At 40.2% G+C, this 12,500-nt stretch overlaps 2 protein-coding genes across 5 annotated transcripts in view; one reads left to right on the forward strand and one right to left on the reverse strand.

Moving 5' to 3' along the window:
* Nucleotides 1–3,383, forward strand: part of LOC122252854 (uncharacterized) — a 97,700-nt gene extending 94,317 nt beyond the window's left edge. For all 4 annotated transcript variants that reach the window (XM_043015565.2, XM_043015566.2, XM_086536616.1 and 1 more), the window contains 2 exons: nt 1,233–1,339; nt 2,463–3,383. In XM_043015565.2, coding sequence (XP_042871499.2) covers nt 1,233–1,339; nt 2,463–3,238 — 883 coding nt within the window. In that variant the 3' untranslated portion in view covers nt 3,239–3,383. The remainder of the gene's footprint in view (nt 1–1,232; nt 1,340–2,462) is intronic.
* Nucleotides 3,384–6,501: 3,118 nt separating this feature from the next.
* LOC122252852 (protein O-linked-mannose beta-1,2-N-acetylglucosaminyltransferase 1) overlaps nt 6,502–12,500 on the reverse strand; it is a 10,789-nt gene continuing 4,790 nt past the window's right edge. Inside the window, exons 7-15 of the mRNA XM_043015562.2 lie at nt 11,485–11,640; nt 11,142–11,252; nt 10,523–10,718; nt 9,367–9,560; nt 8,922–9,030; nt 8,436–8,510; nt 7,764–8,002; nt 7,039–7,143; nt 6,502–6,634 (exon numbers count right to left, since the gene is read on the reverse strand). Of these exons, the coding sequence (XP_042871496.2) occupies nt 6,550–6,634; nt 7,039–7,143; nt 7,764–8,002; nt 8,436–8,510; nt 8,922–9,030; nt 9,367–9,560; nt 10,523–10,718; nt 11,142–11,252; nt 11,485–11,640 (1,270 nt within the window). The 3' untranslated portion in view covers nt 6,502–6,549. The remainder of the gene's footprint in view (nt 6,635–7,038; nt 7,144–7,763; nt 8,003–8,435; nt 8,511–8,921; nt 9,031–9,366; nt 9,561–10,522; nt 10,719–11,141; nt 11,253–11,484; nt 11,641–12,500) is intronic.

Consider the following 12,500-nt stretch of genomic DNA (forward strand, 5'->3'; position numbering starts at 1 on the left):
ATTATGATTTTTTTTTCATTAAGCTTCATTTGACATTTAGTCTTTATAAAAAAAAATAATCATGTGGTAATTGAGATAAGTAAGTTTGATCACTGTTTCATGTTTACTTTTGTCATGGGATATCTATCTTGCTAAGTTAAACAAAGAAAGGGGTGTTATTGCAGAGTGCAATGCTTGGTGCGGGATAAAGGCCCTGTTATGTTGATTTGTAGAATTCAGTTTTTGTCTCTAGATGATAATCGTAATGTTCCTTTTGTTATAATTATTGCTGTTGTTGGTATTATTATTATTATTACTATCATTATTATTATTATTATTTCCATTATTGTTATTATTATCATTATTGTCATTATTATTATCATCATTATTATTATTATTATTATTACCATTATTGTTATTGTTATTATTATTATTGTTATGATTATTATTATTGTTATCATATTTTTTTAAATTCTTTTCTATTGTTATTATATTATTATTATTATTATTATTATTATTATTATTATTATTATGCCTATTACTGCCGCCATCGTTATAAATATCTGAAAACGCAAAAACCTTTGACAATATTTCGTCTCTTTCTTTCCTCTATTTCCTTTCCTTTTTCTTTGCTTGGATTTTGTATTTGAATTCAAACTGCCGTGTCCGTTAAGTCACGTGCCTCGAGTTTTAACTTTTATATTAGTATTATTATTATTGTTATTATTGTTACTCAGCGAAAATTCTTATACGTCATTATGCGTTTTTAAGATGATAATAGTTATTTTCTCTATGAGTTTTGTTTTTATTTAATTTTCTTCCCCATTTTTAGGTAAAATCCCGTTTTCTGGAAATGGCGCAAAGAAAACGGATTTATGATTATCACGTAATTTTTTATTGGAAATGTGATAGTTTCTCCTTCACTCTATTTCCTTATTCGTATTTTTCTTCTTTCTTCCTCCCTTTTTATATATTCATTTTAGTTCTCTTTGTTGTTGCAAATAAATTGGCAAAGATCACAACATCATCATCACCATTAGTAATACTATCAACATCACCCTTATTATCACCACCTATACTAATCTCAATCGTTCCCTTGTCGTTTCATTACTATCGGGAATAAAAACACAACAATCATCATCATATTTTTCTCTATCATCCTATTTTTCTCTTAATAACTATCATCTTTATCAACAGTTTCTTCCTTTCTCCCGACTCCATAAAGATCGTTTTCCCGCCTTTTTTTTCTTCAGGAGCAGCGGGTCCGTCCACGAGGCGATCCGATTCCTTCAGGCGGAGCACGAGACGGTGTTGAGTGGCCTTCACCAGCAGATCCAACTCCTTCAGCAGCGGTGTGATGGTTAGGCTTTTTTTTTTTGTTGTTGTTGTCTACGACGAGATGGTTGTTCTCATATTGTGTTTTATTTGTGTGTGTAGGTAGGGTGTGTGTGTGTGTGTGGGTGTGTGTGTGTTTGTGTTTGTGTTTGTGTATGTATATATATATATATATATATATATATATATATATATATGTATGTGTGTGTGTGTGTGTGTGATGTGGTTGTATGTGTGTGTGTGTGTGTTTATATATAATTTTTATATAGTATATATATTTATATAATATATATATATATATTATATTGTATATATATATATTATATAATTGTATAATATATTATATATAATATATATATATATATATATATATATATATATATATATATAGTATATATATATATATATATATATATATATATATTATATATATATGTATATATATATATATATATATATATATATTATATTATATATATATTTATATATATATATATATATATATATATATATATATATATATATTATATATATATATGTGTGTGTGTGTGTGTGTGTGTGTGTGTATGTATGTATACACAAGTACTTACATATATATAATGCACACATACATACGATTGCCATTCACCTTGTGGTTGAGAGAGCAGTTCTACTTGAATAATAAATTAGGGTCATCCTTTCAGGGGGAAGAGGGGGAGGGAGGGTGTTTTCTGCACTGACACAAGGTCGACCTTGACCGCCGGTTCGTGCAGGAGATTCGAGTGGATGTCATATTTTTGTTGGAGGAATTTTTATTCGATTGTCTATACTGATGGGGTTGTTTCAGGGGCAGAGCTTGGGAGTGTGCGTGTGCAGGGACACTTGTGTATGCTTAGTTATGTGTATTGATGTGTGTATGTGTTTACGTATATATATATACATATATATATATATATATATATATATATATATATATGTATATATGTACACACACACACACACATATATATATATATATATATATATATATATATATATATATATATATATATATATATATATATGTGTGTGTGTGTGTGTGTGTGTGTGTGAGTGTGTGTACATATATGCATGCGACCCCTATTATTTCCGCTGTGAGCGCGTGAGTGACGGCGAGGCTTCCGTTGCAGACCTGCAGTTCGAGGCGCACCTGCGGCACGTGACGCAGGCGGGCGAGGACGCCCTCCGCAAGCAGGTGTCGGAGCTGAAGCGGGTCCTGGACGAGAGGACGGCGCGCGTGTCGCAGCTGGAGGGGCAGCTGGCGCAGCAGCAGGCGCAGGTGGCGGACGAGCAGGAGCAGCACCGCTGGCGCGAGGTGCAGCTCAAGCAGCAGGTGGAGGCGGGCGAGCAGCGCGTGGCCGAACTGCGCGGCGAGGTGGCCAAGCTGCGGGCGCAGGTGCGGGACCTGCGGGTCTACAGCTCCGCGCTGCGCACGGTGGGCGGCCGCGGCCCCTCCGCCGCCCGCGCCGCCTCCCGGAGCGTCACCAGCGCCCGCCCGCTCTCCCGGGGCTCGCGGGCGTCCGTGGGCTCGCTCGACTCCCTCGAGTCGTCGGGTCCGCGCAGCCTCGGCTCCGAGGACGGCGAGGCGGGGTCGTGGCGCGGCGCGCGGCTCGGCGGCGCCGCCCACGCCTCCGCCAGGCACGCGCGCCCCGACAAGGCGCCGCTCAGCCCCGGCGCGCGCAACACCTTCTCGCTGCCGCCCACGCTGCCCACCACGCCGCCCGCGCTGCCGCCCCTGGCCTCGCTGCCGCCCCAGCGCCCGTCCTCCTCCAACATCGTCCTGCCGCCCATCTCGGCCGGCCAGGGCGTGGCGCGCCCGCACGTCCGGCGCCAGCTGCGCCTCGCGTCCGCGCCCATCCTCGACATCGAGCGCAACGAACAGCCTCCGCAGCGCGACCCCGCATGACCCCTCATGACCTCGTCCCCGCGACAGCGAGCGCCCCTTCGGAGTGCCCCTCCGCATGTCCTCAGGGCCGAGGCCGCCGCGCCGCCCACGAGGGGGCCTCCGCCCGTGGCGAGGGGGGGCAGAAGGGCGGCCTCCGGCGCCTCCAGGGACCAGAGACCGTAGGGCGCGGCTCGCACTCGACCTCCTGCGGCAGGATTTGAGGAGGACGCTTGGGCCTCCTTCTGGATTCCACCGCGAGTGCCGTGGGGGACTGTAGGCCCCGTCGGTCGGGCCTCCCTGGCCCCAGGAGTGCGGCCGAACCTCCTTCGGGCGCGAGCGTTTTGGAAAAGACTCGCAAGGGCGTAGAAAGTGCTACAAAAATACATTCGTGTGATGCAGACAAGTGAGGCGACCAGGCATGGAAGAAGAAGAAAATATCGGAAAAAAAAATACAAATACTAAATATCCCCTCAATTGAGACCTAAACGAAGGACGACTGACTGAGATTTGTGTTCCCTTTGGCACAATGTTTACGAAGTCAAGGTGACTCACCGCTCTGTATATATATGGGTTGACCTTGACTGACCTGTGATACTGTTGTGAATCGAACAAACAACGAAGGGATTGTGATGATAATGACATGATATGAGAGAAGAAGAAATAATGGGGAAGTTCGTTTCATTTTGTACAGCTTATGGTATACATATCATTTGTGATTTATAACACTCCTTGTATCTGCTGAAAAAGGAGTGATATTTCTTGGTTTTCTGTTTTGATTATTTTCACCGTAAAGAATGTCCATAGAACTGCACTTATTATAAAAGGATTTCATACACTTGTAATAAAAGAAAGATGTGTTTTGTGTTGGTGTTTTTTATCAGCTGTGCCCTTTGCAGAAACATAGACTTTTACTTTATGATAGTTATTTCATATTGCCATTTTAAAGTATTATTAAACCATGCACACACACACACACACACACACACACACACACACACACACACACACACACACACACACACACACACACACACACACACACACACACACACACACACACACACACACACACACACACACACATACACACAAATGACACATCACTCTCAATTAATTTCTGACTGTGTTTTTTCTATAAGATCGAAGATTTTGAAGGAAGGTTATGCATACGATGTTGATATTTACGTAAAACGGATCGTCAGTTGAAGTGCGGGAAAAAAAATCGTATTTGTAGTGTTATTCATCGAAAGATAAAATGCCTCCGTAACCCCTAGTGGTAAACGTGTCTATAAACTATATGTTACCGATATATAATGAAGATTTTTTTCATTCTACATGAAAAATCTATCATTGCGACATTCTTTTTTGTGTGTGTGGAGGTAGAATAAAAAAAAAATACGGAAAGATAAAACTATTTACGCCAGTCCACCCTTGGTACAAACGCAGAACCAGGTTACGTAAAAAAAAATAAAGAAAATGAAATGACACATTTTTTGGATTGTAAATCATATACATATATACATATATATATTTTATAGTGATAACTCCTTTTGGAATTCATCAAATATATCCCATTTTTTCTGGTAACTCCTCCATGTGTTATATGAAATGTATTGTATATATATTTTTTTCTTTTTTCTTTTTTTTTTTTAATACGGGATGTCTATTAGCCTCACATTGATAGCCAATATGTGTGTAATGAATGCAAAGTTCACGTACAGTCGCTGAATCTGTTGAACTTTGCTGTTTGAACTTTCTAGAACTTTACATAGAGAAGTAGCGATACCTCAGATTGTATCTTATTATTTTTTTATTGTTATTACCATTATTATTACTGTTTTGATTTTTCATGTCATGTTGGTAGTATTGATATCATTTTCAATATAACTGTTAATGAAGTTTTTATGATCATTATTGTAATTATTATTATTATTATTGCTATCTTTACTGTTACTGTTATTTTTTCATTAAAATCACTGTAATTATTGATACTACTGCTACTACTATTATTGATATTATTGTTATCATTTTTTTATTATGATCATCATTATTATCATTATTATTTTTATCATCAGTACAACATTATTATCATCATTATTACCATCATCATCGTCAATATTAGTTAAGAGAACAAGACATGTATCCATCCTTAATTTGAAATATTAAAATAAATCTGGTGATTTATTATATATATATATATATATATATATATATATATATATATATATATATATATATATATACATACCAATGCCTTATATTGAAGCCGTTCTTGCCCCTTGAAAAAAAATATTGTACAGACCATAATTTTTGTATCATATGATCCCAAGATTTTTATGAATGAATTTCTTCTGATAGTGATCTGAATTGCCGTTTGAATTTGTAAAAATACGTAATATTTAGAATGAATGAATTGTTGTATTATGATCAACCCAGTGTCAAGCGGGAATGGTTATAGTATATGCCGAGTTTTACATTATTTTGTATATTTCGATATGAATAAATCAGTTATGTGTTCTGGAATAGGAAATGTGATGCACTTTAAAAAAAAAGATATACATATAGTATATATATGATCATATATTGAACTCCGGAGTACTGTATTAAAATGATTAAACGTATTCCACTTTTTCTAGCTAGTCGCAATTTCATAATTTTTTCTTATTATTTGTCCTCAGTTTGTTTTAATAAACATTATTATTAACTTTAGCGTTTGTTTTTATCCTTTTTTGTGCTTGAATTCTAGGATGCCCACGGGGGGAGGGGGAGGGGAAGGGGAAGGAGGAGGGGAAGGGGAAGGGGAAGGAGGAGGGGGAGGGGAAGGGGAAGGAGGAGGGGGAGGGGGATGTCTTTGCCCCTACGCATTTTGTTCTTCGTGTGATAAGTGCCTTTAATCAAAATCAGGGGAAAGAAAGTGTTCATTAATCAAACTCAAGGAATGGAAAATATTCAAGAGTCAAATTTAGACAAGGGAATGTGGACTTAATTCAGAAATTTAGGAAGACAAGTGCCCCCCATTCTCAGGTGAGTGCCAGTCCCTCTGAAACAGCGCTGAAGGATGTCTACAGTATATGTGAGGGACCAGTGACAGAATTAGATCATTTGCGTGCGTTTCACAATGTACCATTAAGTATGTGTATTTTTCCCCAATATTTTACGCCTACTATTTTGATTAATAATAACGTTATTATTGAAAATACGAATAACTGAAAAAAATAGATTGGATAATAGACAATCACATATCTTCGCAATGAAACAAAAGTAAACACAGTAACGTTTATTGATTCATATATCTACACACTTATTCATATTTACAAATATATATTTTTTCCCTATTGACCAGGCATTCTTCTCGAAACATCTAGAAAGTTATCGAGATCAAATTCCTCCTTGGCCGATTTTGGATTCAGTCTTATCCTGTTTAGAAGGACACGTAATTAGTGCAAAATCTCATAGCAATATTTCACATTTATAATAAATACGCAGTTCAGAAAGTATATACAAGTTACATAATCATATATAATCATATATACTTACATAAGGTTACATAATAAATAAGTAATATAATCTGAGATATATGCTTATTTTTTTTAAAAGTCAATTATCACAGAAATGCTTTATCCACATATCCAATTGAATTAACAACGAAATAACGAAAAAAAGTCCTAATACATGTAACCGAATAAACAAAAAAAAAAACTAAATAAAACAAGTTATAAAACCAAAACTCATCCACAACAACAAAAAAGAAAAAGAAAACACAAACAAACCGCCTAGAACGTTTAACAGAGACTGATTTCTAACACCCAAGGCTTCCTTACCTCGCCGTCTGCCTGGCCTTCCTCCTCTTTGAAGCCACTCTGTCCGCTTCTTTCACGAAGTCTGCCTTCGGTGCCACCCAGTCGCTTGGTCCGGCGGAATACTTGCTAGGGAAAGATATGACATTATGATAGTGATATTGACAAGAAGGAAAATAAGCTTTATTGAAGGAGTAAATAAAGACCCTTGACACAGAATTAGTGGTCAACCAGAAATGAAAAAGAAAACAACTTTTCATTCTTAATTTGGATAACAATAGCAACTTTATTGATGATGATGATAATGGTAATAATGATAACTAAAAAGAAAGAAATGAAAATATCACGTATTACAATACTATGACTATACTAATACCAATAAATAATAATACTCACAATGTAATAAACAATAAAGAAGTATATTAATCAAAAACCTCAGTCATCATCAACAAAAGTAACAAAAATAATACCACAATAAGACAATTCACAAATAAAAAGAAAGGTTAAATATACTAGTTTTAATTGAGAGGTTCTTGAACTGGTATTACTGTGAACTCGATCTTGAGCTTTGAAATACTTGCACCGTAACATTTGGAACTTGGTGTCAAATGACTGTATCAAAGATTCATAAAAAAATATATATATGTATATATATGTATATATATATGCACACACACACACACACACACACGTCCAGCCCTGCCACACGCCTCGCCTTCCCGCCCGCAGCCTCGCAACCTCCGCCTTACCAGTACTTGGACAGGGGACACCCGACGAGGTACAAAACCCGAGCCTCCTTTTCGCAACCGAGACTCCGAGACTTCGCCGCTTCAAGGGTTGCGTTGACCAGGTCCTGGGGCGCGAGATCCTGAGAGTGGGCGTGGGGATGGGCGTGGGGATGGGCGTGGTTGTGGACGAAAGGGCGGATGCGAAATCTTAGCACGCCTTCGTATATTTCCTTCACTTCTTGCTCGTCTGTTCCGAGGCACTGGGTGAGAGAGAGGGATATTTAGCAGGAGGAAAGAGGAGAAAGAGGTAGGGGAGAAGGAAGAAGAAGAAGAAGAAGAAGAAGAAGAGGTGAAGGAGGAGGAAAAATAAAAGGAGGGGGAAAAGAAGGAGAAAGAGAAGGAGGAGCAGGAGAAGGAGAAAGAGAAAGAGGAGAAGAAGAAGGAGAAAGAGAAGGAGGAGGAGGAGGAGGAAGAAGAAGAGAAGGCGAAGGAGGAGGAGGAGGAGGGAGCGAGAAAAGAAAAAATACGAGAAGAAGAAATAATAAGACGCAAAAAAAAGAAACGAGGGACAAAGAACCAGAAGGGAAGGAAAAAATAACTTCCACCCTAGATTCTTCAACAAATCACAATTCCACAATAAAAGAAGACACACCAACTGCCTTCGGTAAGACACAAAAAATCCACTTCACTCACTGCTTGCATCAGGAAGAAGCCGTTGTCTCCATCTGCTCTGCTTGCAACGCCCAGATACAAGACGAAGGGACCGGGCTGGAGGGGGGAGAGGGAAAAGGTAGTAGCATATACATACATGTAATTAGAATGGGTATGATACAGAAGAAGTTTTTGATTTTGGGTGTGATTATCTCTTTTCAGATGGATTTCCTTCTTGTTCGGATTTTTTTTTCTTAATGGTATCAGTTGATTATATTCCGGCCTGTATTCATTTTTTTCTTCTTTTTAGCATGTGAAGAGTGGGCATCGCTATCGAGGTGGGAGTAGTTTCATCTCTCTTTCTCTCTCTCTCTCTCTCTCTCTCTCTCTCTCTCTCTCCCTCCCCCCCCCCCCCCCCTTTTTCCCCATCCGTCTCCATAACCCTCTCCCTGTCTCCCTCCCTCCATCCTTCCCTCTCCCACCTCCTCTATCCATCCCCCCAGTTCCTTGATCCGTTTTCCTTCCTACCTGATTCTTGGGGATAATATTATAGTGGCAAGGATGACTCAGCAGTTGAATCTTCGTGGCTCGTCGGATTTCGTCTTCGAACCATTCCGAATAATTGCTCGATATTAATCTAAAAAAAAGAAGAAGAAAATGCTGGTAAATAAGTCATTCGAAAAGATCTTATGTATTAATGTGCACGTTTGATTTCGTCCTTCTATAAGATGGGCTATTTGAAAGATCTGTTCTTCTACGGAGTCGTAATGAAAATCAGCTAATTCGAAATCCGAAGCAAAGCGAACCATAACTTCGAACTTCACGGCACACGCAGTTTCCCTTTACACATAACTAAAAGAAAAACTTCCTTCTCACGACATAGCAACTTCCTTAAACAAATGAATATAAACTAATAAACAACGACAACAAAAACAAAAAGAAGAAAAAAAGCAAAGCCGCAATGGACGCCAACCTCCCCACATTCCTCAGCTGCACGTGCGGGCGGTAACTGATGAGCCTCGGATCGAAGTACTGATGTTGCTCCCAGCCCGTCACGTGGGCGCCCGCAGCACCGGCGTGGGCGGTACGAGACACTTCGGGCACCACGGCTTGCATGCCCCGACGGACGCCCTCGGTGTAGAGCCACCAGTCCCAGTCGACTCCACTCTGACGGTTGCGTAAAGAAGGATAAGAGGCGAATTGGCAGCGTTTCTTTATCCTCCTTCTCCTTATGCCAAGGGAGGATTATGATAAAAGATGATGACGATAATAATGAGGATAATCTTGCTTATGATATTAATGATGATGATAATAATAATGATAATAATTATAATAATAATGAAAATAACCATACTGAGGATGTACTAAACTTTAAGACATCATTTCATCCTAAGTGTATTAAAAAATATGTTGAAAAAGTATGGCCATTGATGCATCGGAGGAAGGGGAGGAAATTAATACTGACAAAAGATAAGCAGGAGAATGTCACAGTCTGAGAATGCTATGAATGAATACCATAGGAAATATTATGAATGGATATGCTTGGTAATAAGAATGGCTTCAGATGTTGAGTTAGGCTTATCATGAATGTATTTAGGAATGTGTAAATATACAAGAATGCACTTAGGGACGACATTAGGAATATATAAGAATGCTTTTAGGAATAATAATGAGTATGGGAATGTAATTATTATATTGTATGTGTTGTAAATATCTAAGAATGAGATTATTTGTTGTGGATTCCATTTTAGTTATAAACATTGAGGTGAGGCTGGTACGTTGAAATTGGGGAATCATAGGCTTGGCTCGAATGCAATAGTGACATGAGTGTGTATGCGTGTGCGTGCTTGCCTGCGTTGTGTGTGTGTGTGTGTGTGCTTTCTTGCCTGCGTTTTTGTGTACGTAAGCGTGTGCGTATGTGTAAATACGTGCGTGCCTACATGCATCTACCCATGTGTATGCCATTCATATGCAAACGCGCAAGCATTTCGGCACGTCTTCCCCCCATCCCCCCTCCCCACTCCCCGCCCCACCCCCACTCCCCACCCCACCCCCATCCCACCCCCACCCCACCCCCATCCCGCCCCACCCCTCCCCCACCCCCGCCCCACTCCCCGCCCTGCACTCACCCCAGCGGGCACCCACAGCGGCAGGACCTCCGCCACCCACCTCCGACACGTCATCCAGCCGTACTGCGGGTACATGTCGGCGCGGAGGAGCGTCGTCGGGTCGCAGGCCGTGCTCGGGTAGGAGTTCTGGCCGAAGGCGCTGACCAGGTACAGCGTCGGGTCGCGGGTCAGCAGCCACGAGGTCTGGTGGAAGTAGCTGCAGAGCGGAGACGGGGATAAAGGATAATGAGCGAAGAGGGGGATAAATGATAATGAGCGAACAGAAGGATTAAGGATAATGAGCGAAGAGGGGGATAAATGATAATGAGCGAACAGAAGGATAAAGGGTAATGAGCGAAGAGGAGGATAAATGATAATAGAGATGATAATGCTGATGATATTAGCCTGTAATAACTAAAAAAAGACCTGTTCAGTTCATCTTAACGTATGTAAGAATAACCTGTGACACATCGGAGGATATTAGTATTGACGAATATCCGCTTCAGAACCACATTCGATGCAACGCGAGCCGCAGGTAAAACGTGACGTGAAAACTATATTCCTTACGAAACTGTTGCTACGTAATAATCTCAAGAGAATTGCACGATTGATATTGGCAACCGGTATCCGTCATGCGAACCTCAGGATGTCTGGAGCGAGAAGGAGGTCGTCTTCAAGGAGGATGGTTTTGTTGACGTTCGGCCATCGCTCGAACACGGCGTGCAGGGCGAACGCTATGTTCATGTTCGTTCTGCAAAAGAACAACGACAATTGTACGTTGAATTGTACCCGCGATACGAATTGTACCAATCTTGTCTACAAAAATAAAGGTATGGTCATTATTTCCCACTGTAAGGTAGAAGCACGTTCTAGAGAGAAAAAAAAATGTATATGATAAGATAAAACAAAATAGAATCGATAAATGATAGGCCTACGACACCAAGCAGCACTTCCAGCCACGGAAACGCCGCCCTCTCTCCCACCTGGTGTTCTCCCCCGGCGACCCCTGGGGCGTGTGGACAGCCACCTCGACCCCGAAGACCTCGGCCAGGCGAAGGGTCTCCTGATGGGGCCCGTCCACCACCACCAGCACCTGCGTCTCCCAAGATCCTGCCACTTGTCCCAGGTTCTTCAGGAGTCTGGCGGGAAGGACTGGGTTTTAGTTTTAGTCTTTTGTCTTTGCATATAAGGAAATAAGGGGGGAAATTACTGTTGTTATTTGTAATTGCTTTTCTGTTTTTTTGGTTATTTTGTTGACGAAGATTTTTAAGAGTCTGGCGGGAAGGACTGGGTTTTAGTTGTCTTTTGTCTTTGCGAATAAGGACACAAGGGCATTGACTTTTTATTTGTCATTGCTTTACTGTTTCTTGATTATTTTGATGATGTTTTTTAAGAGTCTGGCGGGAAGGACTGGGTTTTAGTTTTAGTCTTTGCGAATAAGGAAACAAGGGGGATTGATTTTTTTTTTATTTGAATTGCTTTACTGTTTCTTGGTTATTTTGTTGACGAAGATTTTTAAGAGTCTGGCGGGAAGGACTGGGTTTTAGTTTTAGTCTTTTGTCTTTGCGAATAAGGAAACAAGGGGGAATTGACTCTTTTTTAATTTGTAATTGCTTTTCTGTTTCTTGGTTACTTTGACGACGATGGTTTTTAAGAGTCTGGTGGAAAGGACTGGGTTTTAGTTGTCTTTTGTCTTTGCGAATAAGGACACAAGGGGATTGATTTTTTTTCTCGTTTTAGTTGTCTTTTGTCTTTGCGAATAAGGACACAAGGGGGATTGTTTTTTTCATTGCTTTACTGTTTTTTGGTTACTTTGATGTTTTTTTTTAAGAGTCTGGAGGGGCAGGATTGGGAAAAAAGTGGGAAATGAGGATGATTTTGCTTGTTATTCTACTGTGTCCTTATTACACTGGTTTCTTATAATAGTTTTCTTCAAGCAAATGACAAAAGAAAATACGCTTTAAGAGTCTGAGGGGGGAAAATATGGATTATTTTTGTT

This window comes from Penaeus japonicus, unplaced genomic scaffold (genome assembly GCF_977035675.1).
Source record: "Penaeus japonicus unplaced genomic scaffold, GWHDUDI00000001_assembly GWHDUDI00000004, whole genome shotgun sequence".
Classification (NCBI taxonomy): Eukaryota; Metazoa; Arthropoda; class Malacostraca; order Decapoda; family Penaeidae; genus Penaeus; species Penaeus japonicus.